The sequence below is a fragment of the Tachypleus tridentatus genome, chromosome 2 (assembly GCF_004210375.1).
Source record: "Tachypleus tridentatus isolate NWPU-2018 chromosome 2, ASM421037v1, whole genome shotgun sequence".
In the NCBI taxonomy this organism is placed as follows: domain Eukaryota; kingdom Metazoa; phylum Arthropoda; class Merostomata; order Xiphosura; family Limulidae; genus Tachypleus; species Tachypleus tridentatus.
Genome location: NC_134826.1, coordinates 27,849,177 through 27,872,332, shown reverse-complemented (window position 1 = coordinate 27,872,332; position 23,156 = coordinate 27,849,177). Strand labels below are relative to the sequence as shown.

General features: G+C 33.2%; 1 protein-coding gene across 1 annotated transcript in view; it reads left to right on the top strand.

Moving 5' to 3' along the window:
- Positions 1–467: 467 nt before the first annotated feature.
- The window catches only part of eIF2D (eukaryotic translation initiation factor 2D), a 50,830-nt gene continuing 28,141 nt past the window's right edge, over positions 468–23,156 (top strand). The window contains exons 1-3 of the mRNA XM_076481520.1: positions 468–642; positions 11,276–12,526; positions 16,416–16,505. Coding sequence (XP_076337635.1) covers positions 11,370–12,526; positions 16,416–16,505 — 1,247 coding nt within the window. The 5' untranslated portion in view covers positions 468–642; positions 11,276–11,369. The remainder of the gene's footprint in view (positions 643–11,275; positions 12,527–16,415; positions 16,506–23,156) is intronic.

The following is a 23,156-nucleotide window of genomic DNA, read 5'->3' as shown; positions in this document are numbered from 1 at the left end:
TGCTAAAACAGTTTTTTATTTTTATTTTCCCTCTTCTTATTTTCATCTTTCGAAGCTCTAACAACGCAAAATGCATATTTTTTCTTTATGTTCATTGGTCTTAAGATTTTGGCCAGCAGTATATACAGTTTGAAATATCGAACTTGGGAAATACCGTTCAAATATTTTAAAACTATATATAATATTTTTTATTTCTTTAAGCTCCCCTTCGCTTGTACAGCGGTAAGTCCACAGATTTACAACGTTAAAATCAGTGGTTCGATTCCCCCTCGGTGGGCTCAGCAGCTAGCCTGATGTGGCTTTGCTATAAGAAAAACAAATTAGTTCTTCAAAGTATATTAGAAAATGTGTGTAAATATTTGAGCTTTTCAATAAATTGAAATCAGTGCCCATAATACAATGTAATACATTACATATATATTTCACCTTTATTAGCTCATAGTCCATCTGACGGTTATATCCGTAATATATTTTAATACGTAAAATAAGTGTACTGAGTTACAGTTTTATTTGAGTCACTTGTACTTTATTTATAAGTGTATATAAAAGAAATTGTTGTAATTTACGTATCAAATTGCGGTTGTAATGTTTCTGAAACCTTTTTAGTGTGAAGTCTCACTCTTTACTCAAGGGTTCGGAAAGGTTATTATTAATTATAGTTTGTTATAGTTAGTGAGAAGCTAGTATTGTGGTTATTAGTGTTAGTAATACTATTAGTAGGCCTATATAAGTACTTGGTGTTAGTATTACCACCATCGAAACAGGTCTTTTGACATTTTTAGGCACTTAACCATATTAATTATTACCATATCATCATTATCAGTACATGAACTAAGACTTTAATTGTTTATTCTACATTGGATATTTCAGTTGCAAAGTTTTCACTGAACTGATGAGTATACTTTGATGATAACATAGTACTAATAATAATATAGCACTAATAATACAAAGTACAACTCCACATTATGTTATTCATTAGAATTATTGTCCATGTTCCTGACTGAAATAGTGAAAGAATGAAAAATCTGTAATTGATACAAATAGGTTGTACATCAGACAGACAAAATTATTTTAACTCGTAACACTTAAATATTAGAAGTAATTACGTAGCTGGCAAAACATGCACATAATGGACAGTACTTTTCATAAAGCAGTAACATTTACCTTGCTGGGCTTTCAGTAGAAAGGTCAAAGGTTTAAGGCTACAGTAACTTATTTGTGGTATTAAATATTACTTTTATAAAATGCTATAACTGAAAATTTAAACCATCATTAGCAGCAGCATATTCAGGTCTCTGACTTGGCTATTTGGTATTATTCAGATTTAAAAGTGTAAAATCCCACACATAAAAGACACTATTAGCTTTATTTATGTTATAGTTGATGTTTGTAGTAGGCCAAGTACATTAAAAATTCAGTATTTGTGAAAGTAGTAGAAGTAGACTTTCCAGGTACTAATACATTTCTCTCGTATCAGTAACTTTAGCACATATACATTTTAAAAATTGATGTTTTAACCCTTTTGCAGTAGGCTCATTATAAGATACACAAGTGTGTCTACGTATTTACACACATAAAGTATTTGCACTATGACTTTTGATACAGCATGTGTATTTTCACAAAATTTGGTTGACATTCAGTGAAGATTACAAGCTTTTAGTATACAAAAAATCAGATTCTTAAATTAAATATTTTTATTAAAGATTTGTTTGTGAAAATAGTGTTTCATTACTAGTGTGAGTGCAAAATGATTTCATGTTATGAGTAAAAATATATTATCTGTCCCAAAAATTTCAAATATCAATTGTGTTATATCTTAAAATGTAAATACATTTTAAAAGTTTGTTTTAAATAAGTCTTAATATTTTATATTATTTTCTATACCCTAACTACATATGGTAAATTGACCAATGTTGTAACCATCATAAAAAAAAAAAAAGGGAAGTAAATATGAATTATGTTTTTATTTTTTTGTGCTAGAATGACCACATATTATAACATGAAAATACAAATGTTTAATCTAAGTACCTTAAGTCTTGTAGTGCTGTATATGAATATATATATAATTTTTTATTATATTGAACCTCCAGTCATGCCTACCTAAAAAGTATGTAACTTGCATTGAAACAGTGTATGTGCACTCTGGTTGCCTATCCAGTAATATAAAACTGACTGTTAGTCTGCCCTGTCTTGGCTTTGTTTCAGTGAGCTATTATTTTGTAATATTTATTCACATTTCAATTATTTTACATTATTACTATTTAGAAATGAATTAGTAAACTTGTTTTTCTTAAAATATTGAAAAATAAATCAAGAAGCAAAGGAAATGATCATTTCTTCTTGCTATGACCTTTGCACTTGGTTATTTCTGGACATAGGTTGCCAGTTCTTTTTAAAATTTCACACATGGAGGAAATCAAACAAAATTTTTTTTTTTTCAGTGGAGGAAATATTGCTTAGAGGCATGTATAAATATACTGTGGTATGAGAGGGTGGATCAAACCTTCTAGCCTTAGAAGTCTAGGAGTGAAGTGTGAGTAAGGAGACTGTTAGATATTACCCATTTGCTCTGACATCTTCTGTAGCTTACCTAGTTTCAAACATATGAAACTTTTCTTTGGAGCAAATCAGCCAAGTCAAGAGTGGGATTTCGATCCACAGGGATTCCAGGATTTTCACAACTGTCCAGTTTATTTTGTATTTTGGAAAGAATACTCTTGACTTCATCACCAGTGTAGAAACAACATTGGAAACATCAATTACGAGATACAAGTCCATCTCATTTTGCAGTTGCATACAAGAAAGACATAGTGTCTGTGAATATTGATTTGGATATGTGGGGAAAAACTGCTGATAACCAGAGTGTATTGGAAACAAGCAATTGAGCTGAACCTGAGAAAGGAGAACGAAAGATTAAAGTAAGAAGAGAAGAGAATGTGTTGAAAAAATTCAAAAGCTGTACAATCAACTTGAGGGTACAAAAGTTGTATGTGAGTGTCAAACATCCAATTATTAAACTGGATTACTCACTTACATCCAGAAATGTCAACACCACTTTTACAGGTGTAAATATCTAATGTTTTACAAGACAGAAAGATGCCAACCACTACTAATACTAGAGGCTCATTGACTGTGGAAGACACTACTGGAATAGTTCATTGTATTAGGTATGGATTCTTTGATGCCGTTTTTGCATCAACATTTGTTGAAGACAGTGTTCCTTCCTCTGAATCTCTAGGGATTTGATTACATAGGATTGTTCTTTACTTTCCATTTCTCATATGTCTTTCATTTCTTTCCATTTCTTGCTATTTGACCAGCATACTGAGAACTGTTTGATGCTTTTCTATTTTCCATGCATAGGACCCCTTGTGATGTATTTCTTTATGTGGTGAGAGATTTCTTCTGTAGGAGTACATCTCCATCTGTAAAGAAGAAACTGTGCTGCCTGTCAATGACCTTATATTGACATTCACATTGTCATATCTACCTACCACTGTCAAGGCAGGATGTTTAAACTGTAATGTAATGCCTTATTTTCTAACCTTCCCTGGTGTTTCCATTGTCAGTAGTTTGAACATTCTAAGGAATTTTGTTACAGTTCTATATTTGCTTGTTTTGGTAGCAAAGACCATGATGCCTATGAATGTCAACTGGATTCTCATTGCATCAACATTTCTTGTCCCAAAACCTATAAGTTTTGGACATATGTTGCTGCACTCCATTCCATTATTATAATGGGAGTGCAGACAGACCTTTCCATGCTTCCATTTCTCTCACCATGTTGAGAGTTTTTTGCTGCGTGTGGATGCAAGAGGTAAAAAAGTTTACATCTGTTGTCTCCAAGGTGCAGAACCTTTATTGGTCATACTTATAGTCATTGGGAGTCTCTTTCTGACAGAGATCTGTCCAGTTGACTTTGGTGGTTGATCGACCTCTTTCTACTAAGGAAAAATGTTTGGTCACAAATGAAAGGGTTCTCTGCCAAGTTCTCCTTTTAAATAAAAATGGTAACTTTGATACAGTGGAACTGACAAAGTTTTTATTCTAATTCAAATAACTATCTATCATTCAGTGTATCTATCTTTGCAAGAATCATTCCTTCAGCCTATTTGGCTCTATTCCTTGTACCAGAATGACGTGCAATGCAATGGTCGAGTTCATGGAGATGTGACACTGCTGGTTGACCCGTAAATATCCACCTTGTGTGTGCCACTTGATACATCCCTGGAGGCTATAGCTGTCTTTATCTTTATTGGTTTTACCATTATTGTGTGTTCTGTATACTTTGCTTGAGGAGAGATGATCAACCATACATTGATGATCATTAGAGAACAGTTACTTTCTCCCTTTTTCCTCTTCATAGGCTTTAATAGACTCAATAAATACATACTTTCAGATCACAACCGTTTTCTCCAATACTGGTTTATTTACCTATACTTAAACACCTAGTCCTTCTTTAATGCTATTGGTGTATGTATCTGTTGTCCTTTGCTTCTTTTTTTTTTTACTTTTCTTAGAGGGTTGACAGTGGCCCATTTGGCAGGGATCATTTTGAGGGGTATTGGCTATGGCTAATACCACCTAACCCATGTGCTATAGTGGAAGTTGGAGCAGGTTGACTGATTATCTTTCACTTCTCTCTTGGAACTTGGTCCTGTTACTATTAGTCTCGCATATATTAAGGACTGTATGGAGGCAGTGACTGACTCTGTAATTCAAGCAGCTGTTTATTCTATCCCCAAAACCTTGACATGTTTCTCACAGTATAATTATCCATGGTGGTCTTTGCTTTTCAGCTTTATCAAAGCATGGGAAGGACCCCAAGATTCTCTAATTATTGCTCAGTTGCTTTGACTAGCTGTCTGTAAGGTTTTGGAGAGGGTGTCTTTGTTTCATTCCTTGAATCAAACAGTCTCCTCTTGCCAACCCAGTGTGTTTTTTATTGTCAGCACCTGTGGACCACCTGTTTTGTCCCAAAATCTCAATCAGGGAAGCTTTCGTAAAGTAAGAGTATCTTGTTTCTATATTTTTTTATCTTTAGAAGGCTGATGACACCACATTGAGGTTTTGTATTTTATGTGATTTCCTGTAGGCTGCATGGCCATTTACCAACTTTTATTTGTAACTTTTCACCTCCCAGTAGCACAGCAAAATGTTTGTGGACTTTTGCTGCTAGAGACCAGGTTCCAGTATCTGTGGTGGGCAGAGCAAAGATAGCCCATTGTGTAGCTTTGCACTTAATCACTAACAAATAAATTGTAACCTTTTACTCAGCTGGAGTTTTGAAGTCTATGTAGGTTTGACACTGTCCCAATCATTTGCTCAGGAACCTTGAGCCCCTCAGGGCTCTGTATTAGTGTAACACTTTTCAGCATTAAGATCAGTGCTTTCACTGATCAACTTTCTTCTATTATAGCAAACAACTTCTATATTGACAACTTCACATTTCTTGTGGGTTGTTGAACATGAAGTTTACTGAGTAGTAGCTTCAGGCTGCTCTCACTCTGTTGGACTGGACTAGGGCAAATGGTTTCACTTGTAAGATTGTTTGTATTAATTTCTGCCTCCAGCAGGTTCTGCATCCTGATCCAGAGCTCCATCTTAGTGGTGATGTTCTTTCTGTGGTGGCTGAGACAAAGTTCTTGGGACTTATCTTTGACTGTAAGCTTCCTTTAATTTCTCATATTGAGCAACTTCATGTTAAGTGTACAAGTGCACTTAACATTTCCTGTGTACTTTCTTTCACCTCTTGGGGAATGGATGGATGTTCAGTGCTCAAGATCTGTTGTGCTTCATGTGATTCAAGCCAAATTATGGGTCTCAGGTCTGTGGTTCTTCTAGGCTTTCTGCCTTGAAGGTGTCAGACCCTGTACTTCAATTGGGGGTTTGGCTTTGCACAGGTACTTTCTGAACTTCTCAAGTCCAGAGTCTGTACACAGTAACATGAATGTCTAATATTTGTAACTTTCTTGGCAGTATACTATTAAATGTTGATCTTTATCATGGCATATGACATTTGGTTTTCACTATCATCTGTTACTATTCAGTTTTTCTGGATATTCTAGGGAAGGAGCATATTGACACTGGAGCTAAGTCCATATACTTTAGTGCTGTCACAGCCATGTCTATCTTGTATATGGCCTATGGTACTGTGATCTAGGCTCAACTTCTTGTAAGTTGGCAGTTGAACTAGGGTGAACAACTTTATAACAAGCTTTTCCAGGGCAAACCTTTGTTGTCGTTTAGCTATTCAGTTTCCACAAGGTTTGAGTGAAGGAAGTTGTATAGGTTAAGCTATGCATTGTTCAGAGGTTTTCACCCATCATTTTATTTTGTGTGGGATTGAATTGCCAGCATGTGACATTTCTGATACTCACTTGTTTTCTGTTTATCTTTTATTTTTTTTACTTCTGCCATTTGTACCAGTTCTTTTGGACAGGTAGCCTAGTTGCTCTGCACCAAGAAACACTGAACAACCTATCTAGGACATGTTCCTGGTTCATTTTAATTCCCAATTTCAAATGCCTTATTCTCCTCAATTTCAGCATTCTTTTCCATGACTTATGACCATATTTCTTTTCTGTTTTTGGTTTCTAATCCCTGAAGTCCCTTCTATTCATGTATGGAACTGATTTCCAGTATCACTGTCTCCTGCTAAATTTTCCCATTTTCACTTATCTCTTAATTACCTCCTATATTAACTATTCTTTCCAACTTCTATTTGAAGCACTACACTGTAATCTCATTTGTTTCTCTGGGAATCTACATTTGGTTTTTTCCAATACCTTATACAGGAGTCTCTGCTTATTTGGTTCTTCTGTTGTTGGAATCTCCTTGTGTGACACTCTTCTCTGTACTAAAAATGTTCTCTGTTATTTCTTTCATGACCTATGTCTAGCTTCTTTTCTTTACCTTGAACTCTACAGGGAAATTTTTGACCTCTTAGAGATTTGGGCTGAGGCTGCTTAATACTTGTACCCTATTTTCTCCTTGTGTTTTTATCTTTCATAACCTTAACCCTATGAACCCTTAACCACTCTCTCTCTTCTCATATCTTGTGCATATGCCACTTGTTAATGTCTTCCTGCTCTTTTGGATTGGCTCGTCACGTTTTTCAAGTCATTCCTCACTCAGACTCAATACTTGGCCCACCTTGGAGTCTTTCAATTAACAACTCAGTCAGGTTCAGCCTTCTCCTTTCATCTGTGGGACATGAAATGTCTAGTCATGTTAACTCTTGCTTCTCCTATTGTTACTGTGTGAGAGGTTCTTTTTCTGTTGGGGGATTGTCACTTTTCAAGAACATCTTGTCCCTCTAGGTCACCCCTTGGTGTGGATTCTTGTATGTGGTGAGGGGACCTTCCAGGGAAGGTTCTATTCTTTCAATTTACCTCCTCTGGGATCTAAACATCCCCAATATGTTTGCCATGCATGGTGACCAGTAAAGGGGAGGAGAGGATCCTGGTGGTTGAGGGGTCCAACCCTAACTCACCACTTTGGCCTTGAATTCCTATAGATGGAGAGCCTTGGGGTGGCCCCCTAGGGTCAATAAGCTGGTCCACTTGGGCTAGGGTCAACCAAGTACCAGTGTTGGATGTTTTCAACAGGTTTTGTGAATATTGTATCTGATGCTGGTGTTTGGGTATAGTGCTGACATTGCTGCAGTGTACTTGTTTGACATTGTAGTGCATTCCTTCATAGGGCTCCACAATGGGTACTGAAATGTAGCTTCTTTGTTGTGGATACCCCTCTTTCTAACAAAATAAATAAAAATGAAAGAATAGAAAAAACATATCATTGGAAAATGACCACACATGGATGACTGTTGTACAGTTACCATGACAGCCAGATTCTACACCTTGATTTCTGATTCTTCATTCCTTATTTGAGAAATTCTTGGGGCAGATGTCTCCATTTTCATTCAGAAGGGATTAGAGGGACTTGCTGGTTCACCAAAGTCAGTAAAGAAGTTGCATTCTGGAAACATTGTGATGGAAATATTTTCACCACAGCATACCAAACTCCTCTTGAAATCAAAAGCCATTGGGGATATACCCATTGAGGTTACTCCTAATGTGACTTTGAATTCTTTCAGAGAAGTTATAGTTGAGAGGGTTTTAAAGAACATTCCTGAGTTGGAAATTCTTGCTGGTTTCTCCAGCCAAGGCGTTACTATGGTACACTGAACCTTCACCCATAAAGATGGGATTATGGATCCTACCGGTGGTTTGATACTAACATTTACATCACCTCGTCCTCCTGCCACAGTCAAAGCAAGTTATCTGAACTGCAAGATATTTCCAGTTCAGTTAGGATAGGATGGGATCACAACATAAGGCCTTCTCTCCAATTCATATGTAACCAAAAGTGCTAACTATAATTTGTCCTAACCAATTGTCATGGCCTGTCATTAGCACTAGATTGGTAGTTAAACCCTGGTTTATGTTTATGCAGTGCCCACTTCTTCCACTTCCTCTTTGGTCATCTCTGTGAAGCTAACCATGATCTGACATTGTTTATGTGGCTCTCCAAAAGCTCAAGCTTCAGGTACGGAAGTTATTCAGTTGTTCATATGGCATCAAATTTAATTTCTAAGGTTGCTATGCACATCTCAGACTTTCCTTAATCTCTCAGTGGACATTTATCAACAGAAATGTCACACTTATTGGTAACTGTGTATTAAGACAAGGTTAAATCCACTTCAGTCAGAAGTGCCAAACATAACTCATTTTTAACATGGCTCTTTATCAAGGGTTTTGCATATTCCACAATCACTCTTCTATAAGGCAGCTTTATCAACTCCCATTCAATAATCAAAACAAATATTATTTGAGTCCCTATTACTCTCCTGCTTCGTCAAGTCACTTTGAGTCCTTTATCCCAAATGACCTTTCAAGTTACTTAACTGGTATTTTAAAGTTGCATTACATGCTTTTTTCTCAACAATAATTTGTGACTTTATCCTCATTATCTTTCTCTGAAGGATTTTTTTTATGTTACTGCTGACCTACAGACATTGCCAATCGGGGTAGTTTGTGCTGACTTCACAAAGGACACATTATCATTCTGCCTATTTTCTCAAACTGATTCTTTTTCACAAAGACACTACCAACCACAGAAGGGGATAAATTATTTTCAATAATTCATGATTCATCTGATCACTATAACTCGATTTCATGACTTATCAGATTTCATTTGTTTGTTATATCCAGTGAGGATCTTGAAGATTTTGTCACATACACTAATGCCTTTAGAGATCCTAAAAAACAGCTGTTCATTCATTGGGATCATTCCATTTCCAAGGATTTATCCACTGTTACATTGATGAGGTGGATATGAAGTTGATCCATTTAATTTATTTTGGTCTTTCTTTGAATGTGTGGAATGCTCTGAAAGTTGCATGTTATCAGATTTGTCACATTTTCGTGTCTTTAACAGCTTCCTTGAATTGCCTGCTGAAGAATACTGTGTGAACTGGTATGTGGACCTCCAATACCTTTATCTCACATTATTTGCATGATCTAACATTATTTTTATCTGAGGATTTTTGTCTCCCTTTTACAACTATGCTAACAACTATCACTTTTTTACAAGATCCTACTCTGTGGCAGTTGTGCTTTTATCAAACCAATTCTACAATAGCAACCATTAACTCAAGGTACTTTATTTGGGTCGCAACAGGCTCTGTAGAAACGAGTTGTTTCATAAGACTACCTAGAGGCTGACTGGGTGGTATTACTGTAATATGCTAAACTGCCACTCATGGACTACCATAAGTAATGCAAAAGTAGATCTTGCTCATCCTTGTTGATTATTGGATTGAATAAATCAGGGTAGGATTGCTTTTAAAAATTTAGGGTACTTGGTGCACCTATTGCACCAAGTAGTGTTGTGTTTCTAGAGTATTGTTTCATTTCCTATTGCCACCAAACATGTTTGCCCTGTCTTTGTTATGACAAAGCTAATAAGGCTATTTGGCACTGTTACTGATTTAGAATTTTTTTATTAGAGAAGAAAGCAGCTGTCTGGCATCTATTAATAAAGTAATGAGAGATGCCAGTTAAATGAGTAGGAAATACCAATAATCTCCCAGCTCTAGCATTAAGGAATGATGATGAATAGAGAATAGACAGAGTGGCAAAGAACAAAGTAGTGGGGAATGAATAACAATAAACATTTAAATTTGTTAAGAAGAGACAAAACTGGAAGGATTTCAAATTTGAATTGTATAATCTGATGCTTTCAAATTATTATAACCGTAACCCAAGTGATATTGTTGTAAAATATAGGTGCAAGCCTAATATTAATAAAGTCACTGAACAATTAAAAACGTGATTCTCTTTTATCTTCTAATTGTGGTCAGACTTCATGTTCAATTCATGTATTTGCAAGGAAGTATCTCATAAATGTAAAATTGTATCTCAGGTAAAGAATAATTTAGCTTTGTACATGCTCTTTTAATGCACATTTTACAGTTTTATCTCAGAATGGCTAGTATGGGTATTAACACTTACTGATAAGGAGAGAAGGTTTCGACCTTCCTTGGTCATCTTCAGGTTAAGATCAAAACATTGTTCTCTCCTTATTAGTAAAAGTGTTAATACCCATACCAGCCATTTTGAGATACATTTTTATTTCAAGTGGGTTTCTCATCATCAAGAAGGATATTTTACATTTGTCTTTTGAACTAAGTTTATTATAGATTTTTATAATTTATAGAAGAATTCTGTGATTCTTATATATTGCCATTACAAAGTGAGACATTGACCACAGTTTGCTACTGTGTTTAGTACTTTTATTAAATTTGTATTAAAATAGAAATATTTTCACAGTGCAGATACACACTGTTGGTTAGAATATTTAATATAGCTCATTTTATTTTTTATTTTAAGTATAATTTTATGTTTTACTATTTTATGATAATGATTATTCTGTCCTGTGAATTTAGTATGTGGTTTTAAGAAGCCTAGGCTGTCTGAATCTTGTGAAATATTGTTGAGATAATGGCCAAAATTATCTTTAAGAACTAGGGTACTTAACTAATAACTCTGTGCAGTCTATGGTCTTTGCTAGGTACTCATGTAGATAGCTTTGTTTGATGAAGAGTTAGGCCATTAAAGAAATTGTACATTTCACAAGTGGTATTTTGATTATCGTTTATCTCAGTGGACTTTTAATTATTTTCTATTCATTTTTAAAGTAGACCTTTCAACAGTTGGTTTGCTGTGGAATTTGTTTTTTTTTTATATAAACTTTATTTATTTTCTTTTAGGAAAAAGCTCCGTTCAGTAGTTGAAAATCAATTTCTACATATTTCTCCTGAAGATGTTAACATTCTTGTTCCAAAGAAAGAAGAAATAATTAAGATGAAAGTTATGACACACAGTGGAAATCATGTATTTATCTATTTTTGTGGAGCAACTCCCATTTTATTTGAGTTAGAAGACAGGGTTTTCCCCACAGTTTACACTTTATGGAAGTTTCCCAATTTACTTTCATCTGTGACTACATGGGCACCTGTGTTCGAAAAGTTACTGGGAGGAGCTGATCTCATGTTGCCAGGGCTTGTGAGGAGAACAAGTAAACATCTCTCAACTTTAAGATCCTTAAAAGAGAATGACATCTGTGCAGTAACACTTCATGGTAACAAGACACCCATTGCAGTTGGAACCTGTGTCGTATCAGGTGATGAACTAGTATCAGATGATGCCAAAGGGAAAGCAGTTCGAATTTATCATCTTCATACTGACTTGTTATGGTCACGTGGAAACAGAAGTGAACCACCTCTTTTGGAAGAAACAGAAGATTCTACTGATTGTCAAAATGATGAATTTTATGCTTGTGATATTAATCATGATGAAATGTCTTCTAACAATGTAGTAGACAGAGATAATTGTCCTGAACAACATGAAACAAAGAAATGTGAGTATCCTGAAAATCCTCAAACTTCACAAAAGTCACAAGACTTTGCAATGCTAGAAGGTTTTGAAGATTTAACTATTGTTCAAGAAGATGATCCAACATGTGAAAATCTTTCAGAAAATATTAATATTGAAGAACAACAAGATACCTCAAATAAATCTGTTACAGAAGAAATAGACTGTCTTCTTAAAGAATGCTTTTTCACAGCATTGAAAACTTTAGGCAAGAAAATAAAATTACCTATTCTGACTAGCATATTTTATAGAGCTTATGTTATTGCTGCATGTCCACCTGGTTGTCAGATTGATATAAAAAAAAGTAGTTTCAAAAAATTATCGACATTCCTTAAGGAAATGGAAAAAATTGGGGTCATCATTGTTAAAGAAATGTCCAAAGGTGTTGAAAACATAGTATCTATAAACGTAGAACATGAGGAGTTAACCTGTTTCAAACCAAATCCTGTTTTTGAAATGCAGCTAAAGAACTTTCATTGTGATGCCATGGGGTGCTCAAACAAAGTTGAAAATCATCTGCCCAGTATCAGAGAAGTGCATACTGTAACAGTGGCAGTGTTGCCTTTGTTTAAATCTCAAAATTACAGGTAAGGTGCATTATTTGTTAAAAGTGAGTCTTTAGTTCTGTGTGTGTGTGGACAAATTTTCCTGATAAATTTGTTCATGTAAATATTTGTTTAGGTGAAATTTCCAAAGTGCAAATAGTTTACATTGTTGAACCTGTGAATGGACCAAAATAAAGTAAAAGTAAATTATGCTTTTGAAAATCCCAAGGTAAGGTTTGGTTTTTCATTTCTCTACGTTTTATTTTAATTATTTTTGCAGTTATTCTAATTCTCAATCTTCTTATTTTAATATGGTGTTTAATGTGTTTCTACACCTTGTGAATTTTTAAAAATAAATTTAAAATGAAAATATTTGGTATTTCAGTTCTATTTTGAATTTTGGTATATCATACTAAATTTTTTTTTGTTATTGTGATAGAAAAAAATAAAATCTTAGTGATATACTTGTAAATGTATCTTTGTTCACTCAGCAAAAAATATAACATATGAGGGACTACAGTCAGCTACTTCACCTGTTGTGGCTGTCTTGTTCATATCAACAAATGCCTTTCTGCTTTTATCAAGCCCTAACTTCCAAAGTCTCATCAAGCCCTCGGTTGAACTGTCCCAACCTTGTATGTCTACTATGTTTAAATGTAATCTGTTCCAAAACTACAGACTGTCTCTATCCTACCAAGTCTTAAGTCTGTTCCTCTTATTCCTACCATTCTTGGAATAAAACAGTAAAAAAAAATCATTGGTCCTCTATCCCATTTATATTTTTAACACTCTAGTCAGATCCCCTCTAATTTTTTTGTCAAGAAAAAAATAGTTTTAAGAACCTTAACTTGACCTTGTATCAGCTGTCTCAATATCAGGAATTGTCTCGGTAGTCTTTGATGAATTTCTACAGTTTGATGTTCTTGTTAAAGTAAGGAATCCAAGACTGAATACAGTACTCTAAATGAGGCCTGTCCAGAGATTTGGACTAAGAAACAATAATCTCCTTAATCTCCTTATCTGCATACTCGTGCAGATAAAACCCAAATCCTACTTTCATAATGGCAATAATATACTGCATACAAGGCACCATTTCAAGGGCATTTACATGTGAAGTCTTTGGAAGTCTAAATGTTTAACAAGCCTTTCTATTACATTAAATAACACAAGTAAAACATGGGTTAAGTTACCAATTAAGTTGAGAAATTCTCTGAATCATAATCTGTATAACCATATTAATAGTTCTTTTAAGATAGCTTTAAAAAATTACATTATAAGCAGTTTCAAATCTACTTCACTTTTCTCTTTCTATACAGTATTAAACCTTACCTGAAGCTCCATTAGACTAGATCAGAAATAGCATAGACAAGTTTCTGTGGGGAACTTGTAGATTTAGGACTATTACTATCTTCTGTCATTTGGAGTCCAAACAACTTATCAGAGAGTATTCTCAAGACAGCTGGTATGGGTATTAACACTTTTACTATTAAAGCAGAGAACAACATTTCAACCTTCCTTGGTCATCTTCAGGTTAACAAAGAGAATTGGCAATTGACCATTGCTGGGCATGTCTTAGGGATGATAGTGTAAACAGATACAAGATTGTAGGGGTTGTTGCAATTAGATGTTAGGTTATTAATTAATATAGACCAAATTCTTCCGATAGTGATCTTTGTTATCTCATGATCTGTCAATGGGTTTGTCTCTACTTTAGGAGTTCTCATATTGATGCATTTGCAGCTCCTCTCTTTGCAGCCTTTCATTTTTTATCACCAATGTCAGAATCCATGATCCTGGTGGTATTCTTTCTGAGTTTGTATTGGTCCACCATCTTAAAGTGTGCCTATCATTTCTCCATCTTCTTCCCAGTTTGCTGTTTGTGATTTGTCACCTCTTGCTGTGATTTTCTCATTGTCCTCTTTAGCAAGTTTAGTCATGAGTTTTATTCCTTTAACTCGTGACAGTCCTGGGGCATCTGGCTCTTCCACCTTGGAGATCACTTTTGCTTCATCTTTGGCATTCCTTCTTTCACCACAATGATTCCACACATGCATCTTCACTTTGGCTTTTGTCCAGTATAGTTTCAGATAGCCAGGTTTTTCTTTTTGAGTAACCAATTTTTATGTTGACTTTTTTCAACCACCCGACCTTGCAATTTATCATGAGAAGTAGATGATTTGTAAATTCTTTTTTTTTCTTTATTCTCTCTCTCCATGTTGTCTGAAACAGTTCAGCATTTTACTTCCTTTGTTTACCAGACATTTTGATGGTTATCTACATTTCTACAATGTTCTACAACAGTGCAAATTTGTCAAAGGTTATGTGTTCTCCATGGTCATTCTCTTTTATTTCTCTAGTTCTTAGGAATCTGTTTAGAGCATTTCTAAATCTCATCTTCCTCAGCTGATGCCTATTTTTCTTGAGTGGGACTTTATTTTAATTCTCAGATCTCCTGTATGTCTTCCATTAGAAAGTTTGGCTGCCTGTTCCCTATACCATCTTTTTCTCGTTGGAGACATTGCTTATATGTTTGTCTCATCCCTAACTATTCATCACAAAAACAGGTTTGTTCTGATTGTATCTGATTCCCCAAGAATTCGACTGCTTGGAAGGATGATTGGTTTTTATGTTTCTTTCAGTTTCTTTAGATGTTCATTAAGACCTTGACTCCTTTCTTATTGTGACTTAACTTCTACCTTAACCAGTCAGATTAAACTTATCATCCAGTTTATATATTCTTTTATGGGAGTAGATAAGTTTATTATTTTTCATGTATTGTTCAGGAACTAAAATATCCTTTCCAATTGTCATTGTTTGAGATAAATTATAATCTGATGAAGAGTACTACAACTTTCACCACTACAGTTTGTGGTTTGGTATTCCTCATACAAAGGGTTCTCCATTTCAAGACCTCCCCTAATGATCAAATCCTTATGTTATTTGGAATTTTGGTGATAGTCGCTTTCTATACCAATTGATATGAACTTTAAAGAGCATAACCAGTGAAACTTAACTTCATACTGAAAATTTTGCAGGTACAATACTATCCAACATATTCCTTTGAAATTTCTGAGCCCAAATTTTAATTACTTGCAGACATTTCATAATGCACATGATAGAGCTGTTATGGTATATTGTATTTTATCCTTCAGCAGAACTTACAAGAACATGTTTTAATAATGTGGATAGCTCAAAACCTTTGTATAAGTTTTCTATACTTTTTTTGGTCTTCATGCATTTAGACAGAAGTACAATTGTTATCCTTCTCAACAGGTAGGTGTAGCATACCATCTTTTTGTAGGAAATAAATTTAGTCCTTTGGAAAAGTACTAATTCTATCATTTCACAAGATTATCATTTTGCAGAAATCAACTTTCATCTCTGGAGAAAGTATTACTTACAAAGTGGTTCCTTTTACCAATTTTTTTGGCTCAGCCTTTGGGTGTATATAATATGCCTTGATCCAGTATTGCATAACAAAATTATTTAGTTATTTCTCACTTGGAGCCATGATAAAGGTGTTAGACTATATCAATATTTGTGGCATATTTTTTTTACTGGTACAGCAAATTTTACATTTGTAACATCAGCAAAGAACCTTGCTTTTACACAAGTGTTCACACACACAATCTTTCTAATCTGTTTAAAAAACAAAACAAAATGGGACTTCATTTCAATTTAATAGATGGGTTACCAGTTCATAGAGAAGACAGTTAATTTATCAATCATAGTGAAACATTTATTTCAAGTGATGTATACAACATGAGATGTAGTGTTATTACCTTCAGTTCATCATTTACTTGAATCCCTTTTTAGCAGTTGATTTTATAATTGTAAAGTTTTTGTAGTAAACTAATTTGATTTTTTTAAGTTATTGATATGAAAATATTACATTAAGTGAAAAACACTTGATTTTTCTCTTCCATTTCAGTAAAGGATCTGCTATAGCTGCTACTGATATCAGAAAGACTTTAACAAATTATGTTAAGTCAAATAACTTGCAAGATTCGGAGAATCAGAGGTAAATTTTTTAAAAGTATGTTTGTGATTTTTTGGAGTTTGATTTTTACATGAATATTATTATCATCATTGTTTTATTCATTTAGAAGTTATTTTTTAAGTTTGTTTGTATGCATAATTTCTTATTTGTGTAGTTTTCTTAATTTTGATGTTTTTTTTTAGTTTTGTATTTATTCACAGTACTTAAAAAATGAATTTTTCTAGTTTGTATTTTGTTTGTTTTTTTTATTTACACTTAGAATCCTCATTTTTGGTTTAACATTCTTGCATTGTTTCCACTCATGTCTTCTATGTATAAGTTTAACCCTTTTACAATAGATCAGAGTTCACATGCCATGTCATCGCATTTATTTAGTTGCATTAAAAATTTTATCAAACTACTATTTTATAAATTTATGTCAAAAAGTTTAGAAGCAAATTATAGATTATAATTCAAACCTTAATATTATGTACAAGTTATTTTCTTAATTTAAAAGTAAATATTAAAAGACATTTAAATATAGATTTTAGTGAGTTATGCAGTTGTTGAATGCAGCACTGTTTACAATTAGATGTTTGTGATGTCAAAATACTAAGTCTATAATTTTGTACAAATTAGGAACTACAATTTCTAATATTCACAAGCTAGAATATAAAATAAGAACCTTTTTTTTTTATTTTGCTGAAATGTGGCTTATCTACTGAATCAAACACAGTGGCCCCATTCATCTCTTTCCACTTTTTGAAACAGTCCCTTTTATACTCTTACTACAGTTTGGAATAACCAATTAACAGCTCAGAATGTCCCCAGAGTGGTTCCCCCACCATTTTAATTTTTGAAAAGGCTTTCACATTCTTTTGATACATGTTTTCAAGGGAGATAAGTTGTGTCTCTAGTTTGCTCAAAGTTTCATATTTTATTAAATTAAACAAAAAAAATCTTAGTTACTAAGGTTAATAAATTATAGTGGAATTCTACAGTATCAGCATAGTTATTTATGATTTTGTGATTATTCAACTGTTTATGTATAACTTATAAAAAAAATTGTTTGATATCTTCTATGGATGAAATTTTAAAAGGCTAAACAACCTATGTCCAACAGTAATCAAGTACAAAGGTCATAGCAAAAAGAGATAATTGTTTGCTTTACTTTTTGATTTATTGCTTTACATTTTAAGAAAAAAGTTTATGTTTATATAATGTATAATAATTGAAATGTGACTGTATATTATAAAATACTAGTCCAGTTATCACAAGCAAGACAGGGAAAACTAAAGGTTATTTTTATATTGCTGGATATTGTGACCTGAGAGCACATGCAATGCACCAATGCAAACTATGTAATGCTAGGTAGGCATAACTGGAAGGTCAATATAATAAAAATAATAAATATATATGTTCATATATAGCACTATGAGACTTTAGCTACTTACACTAAACATTTGTATTTTCATATTGTAATATGTAATCATTCTGGTATGAAAAAAAGCATAATTTATATTTATTTCCTAATTTTTTATGATGGTTACGAGGTTGGTCAATTGACCTTACATAGTTAGGGTGTAGAAAATAACAAAGTATAAAGACTTGCTGAAAACAAAAAGTTGAAATGTATTTAGGACATTTTTTGAGATTATACATATATTTGAGATTTTTGAGATAAAGAATTGTTTATTTAATCATAACATGAAATCACTTTACATTCAGACTAGCAATGAAAAAGATTCTTTTTACGAGCAAATTTTTAAGAAAAATATTTCTTTAAAAGATCAGATTTTTTGTGCACAAAATACTTCTAATCTTTACTAAAAGTCTTGAATTTTGTGAAGATACACTTGCGGTGTCAAAAGTTATAGTGCAAATACTTAATGTGCAAATGTGTAGATGAACTTGTGTATATTATACTGAGCCTGTTGTGAAAGGGTTAAGAAAAAAAGTATGTGTAAAATGGCTTGAAAAGGTAAAGAATAAAAGATTGCAGGTTACAGGTTTTCTTCACTGTCCATTCAAACCACATATAAATTTTGTTTCAAAGTGGTTTATCATCATTAAACCTAAGTGTGTGCAATATATCTGTCAACCCATTTTGGTGATTATCTGTATTTACTATCACAAAAATACCTAACTTTCTAAAATTACCTGTAGGATTGCACAACAAACTCATTCTTTCAATCAGTTTGGTATTGGAACCAGGTCTTGTAAAAGAAAAATATCAGTTGAGGCTGCTTGTTTCTGGCCTTTAAATTTTGTTTATAGTACTATTTTTATTTGTTTATTCACATTGTAGATGCTGATGCTGTAATTGTTACATTGAAATTGCATAACTAGTACAGTTTTTATCCCAGACTGAACATAAGAGTGATCCTAAACTCGTTTACCATGGACTTGTATGACAGACACTTTCAATTGTCCTTTGGTTTGCAAATTTTTTTTCCTTGATAAAAGTGATAATTGTAAGCAAAAGATTTGGTAAATATAGTGGATGATGTAAAGTTTCATACTGAAGTTTGTTAAATTTTTGGACAGTAATGAGTGAGACATGAAGTCAAGCATTGTCGTGAAGCAGTATGGATCTACTGTGATTCACTGTTGCTGGATGTTTTTGTGAGAATTTTTTATGCATAATTTTAAGTTCACAATGATATTTCTCTGCTGTGATTGTTTCTCTTGGGTTTAAGAATAAATGATGGATCACACCTGCTGACAATCACCAAAAACATAAGCTTCTTAGAGTGAAGAGCTGGTTTTGTTGCTTCTTCATAGTCAAGCAACATATTTGGATTATTGTTGATTGTTGTAAAGAATCCATTTTTCATCACAGATAACAATTGTATGAAGAAACTGGTGGTTTTTATTATAAGTTATGAGTGAGTAACAAATTTCATCTTGTCTTGTTTGATGGTTTTCAGTCAGTTCTTGAGGTACACATTTTTTGAGCTTTTTCACCTCACCAATTGCTTCAAGCTCTTGAGGAACTGCTGAATAATGAACAGTAAAGTTGTTGGCAAGTTCTCTCACAATTTAGCAAGTATCCAATTAAACTGAGACCTTCAATTCTTTCTCATTAATGGCTGTCTGAGGGCAACTGTGAAAATCATTTTCAAGGCATGTATCACCAGAGCAAAATCTCCTGAACCAACACTGAGCTGTGCACTCTTTATCTGTGCCATCACCAAATTAATGATTAATATTACGAGCTGCTATCACTGTGACCAAGCTTGAACTTGTACAAGAAAATTACATGAATATCAGTTTTATCTGTGGTGACAAAAAACAATATAAATATGATTTACTTTCTGAAATAAGAAAATTAAAGTGAGCTTGAAATGAACCAGACAATATACTACTTCATAAATTTGAGAAATTTATTGTAATGCTTCTCTTTCAGCAACTAAAAATCTAGGTTTGGCAGTTGCTTAATTAAAGATGCTGAGAATGTTGTTTATTGATCTATTCTGAATTTATTCCCAAAGGGTAGACATTAATACTAGCTAGGATGGAGACTTGAGGATGATGTATTTTACTTTAAAATTTATCAATTAACAAAAGAAAACTTTGTCTCAAAAAGATGTATCCAAAACCACCCTCTTTGGAAGCTTCTGGATTGAACTTTATAATATTCAACACCTTGTAGTGTAAAGAAGACACCCCTTTGGCTTTTGAGGAATATCTTAAATATGATATGTTCTGGTTTGTTTGCTGGGGATATTAAGTCAGCTTTAAGGGAAGGTTTAAACTAGGACTAGACAGAAGTTGAGAAAAGTTTAGCATAAGAAATGAATAGAGAAGTAGTTATAAGGTTAGGCTTAGGTGTTACTATTGAAATGCTACATGTATAAGACATAAAATATGTGACTTAAGAGCAGTGGTGTCCAACAGTTTTTTATACTTGCAGAGAATGTTATAACATTTTTGCCACAAGACAAAAACTTAGCTGTGTTTATAGATATGAAAGGGTAAAAAATACACAATAATGTTTCAGTTATTTATTGATAGTTTTAATTATATTAAAAAAGAAAAAAAAGGTGGTGGAAGTAAAGTACCAATTCATGACAGGCCAGTAGATGTTTTGCCACATGTGGTGAATGGTAATCATGCTAGACGTCTTGTCTTTTGAGCATTAGTAAAAATGAAAGCTTTTGATATAATTGGAATAATTGAAACACGGTTAAGTGTAGATTATTTTGATGGCATAAATTTCTTTGAAATACAGGAGTACAGTACTAAAGATGGGGAGGAGTGACTTCATATTAAAATGTGAGCTACATCTTGATGAAGATGAGGATATCAAAGATAATTACAAGTAGATTAAATCCATTTAGGTTTTTCTTTAATGGATATAAAGGGATAAGGCCTTTAATGTGACTGTAACAGATCACTAAATGACACTGATGAAATTAGTGAAAAACATTTCAAAGAAATTATGATTTCATATTTCTATGAAATCATAATTATGGGTAAATTTAATTACATACAGATAGATTGGGAAATGTTAGAATCAAATTATTAGAAAGAAAGGTTAAATTGTTCAAGATGGCTTTTTTCATCCAATAAGTCAAGGAACATACTGGAAACAACACTATTTCAGATTTATTGTTAACTACAAATAAAAGTGATTGAAAGGATAGAAATTGGGAAACAACTGAGTTCAAGTGGTCATTGCTTTATGTTTAATGTTTTGCTGTATATGAAGATAAGGAATAATGTTGTTTTGGTTACAAATTTTGAAAAAAACAATTATATGTTGTGAATTTGGTAGCTGAATTATTTGGAGACACTGATCAGAAATAGAAATATTTTTAAAGATAACTTTTTAAGTATTTGAGTTAAACATTTCTTATGGAAAGAAAAGGCAGTTGCAACTAAAAAACTGAGCTGGCTCTCAAAGAGTGTGAGAAATAAAATTGAATCAAAATATCACAAATTGGAGAAATTTAAGTTGACAGGTATGATAGGAAACTTAGGAAATTATAGCAGATCAAGAAAGTTGGTGAAAGAGGAAATTAGGACACTTAAAGAGGATGTATGAGGAAAGGTTGTCTGAAAGTGTAAAAATTTGCAGTAAGGATTTCTTTAAATTTATTAAGGGTAAACAAAATGTTAGGCTGGGAGTAGGACCCTTGAAGGCTTGTATATTATGATTATAAGATGGCCTGGTTATTAAATTTTGCTTTTTCTTTGGTTTTACTAATGAGGATTCAAGCAGTATTCAAAGTCTTGAACAGTTGACAGGTGGAAATAAGATTAAACAAGGTGACTGAATTAATTCTGAATTGGTTAAGAAAAAATTAGGAATTTTAAAGAATAATAAGGCTTCTAGGCCAGATATTATTTCCCCAAGGGTTTTGAAGAAGGTTAAAAATTGGATATGTGAGCCACTTGCTACTCTTTTGCCAGTCCTTGAATATTGGGCAGGTACTACAGAACTGGAAGTTAATTAATATAACTCCTCTTTTCGAGGGAGATGATAATAATTGTCCCAGTGTTTATAAGCCTTATTTTTACATCAGATATGAGAAAAGTTTTGGAAAGACTGATGAATAATGATTTGCAAATTCACTTAACAGCTTAAAATGTTATTGGACATTCAATGTTGTTTTACTAAGGGAATATCTTGGCTTTCAAATCTTTTGACATTTTTTGAGAAAGGTACTGCTTATGTATATGAGGATAAGTGTGTAGATTTAGTGTATCTGGATTTTCAGAAAGCATTCAACAAGATGCCACATGAAAGATCTGTAAAATAATTATCTCCAAGTGTGTGGGATAAGTTAATAAATTGGATATAAGAGTGGCTGGATGAAAGAAGGCAGAAGATTGTTACAAACAGAATTCAGTCAAACTGGATTAGTGTTAACACAACAAGTGGGGTACCTTAGGGCTCAGTCTTATGACCTTTACCCTTTTTGATTTACATCATTGACATAGATGAAAGCATGATCAATACATTACTTAAATTTGTAGATTGTAATATGGTATTTAGTGTTCCTTTCTGTAAAGAGGATGCTACTTATTTCCAAAAATGTTTAGATCTGAGTTGAACAGATAAATTGCAGATGGGTTTTTTATTATAATAAATACAAGTTTATGCATGTGGGTTATAATTTGAAAATGTATAATTTGGATGGGAATAATCCTGATAGTGTCTTAAAAGAAAGAGATCTTTGTGTAATAGTCGATTAGTCTCTAAAGCCATCCAAACTGTACTGTTAAAATAGGATTTTAGGTTGTATGTACAGAAATATTAAATACAAGTCTAAAGAGATTATAACTTCTTTGTATAGGCCACGTTTGGAATATTGTGTTTAGTCTTGGGCTTCTTAATGTAGAAAAGACATTGTGTTGTTTGAAAGGGCTTAGAGAAGAGTTGCTAGAATGGTTCCTTGGATTAGGAGAAATTAAAATCAAGTTGTTTTCTTTTGATGAAAGAAGTTAGAATGGATCTGACTGAGGCGTTTAAGATTGTAAATGGAATTGATACTGTTGATGCATCATCTTTTTTCATATAAACAGTGGGAATAGTAGGACTAGTTGTCTTCAGCTAAGACAGATTGTTTTTACTTTAGGTGGTTGGCTTTTGGAATGGGTTGTTTTGAATGTTATGGAGGCAATAAATTTAAGCAAGTTTCAGAGAAAGCATGATAAATATATAGATAAAGGCTGGTTTTAATT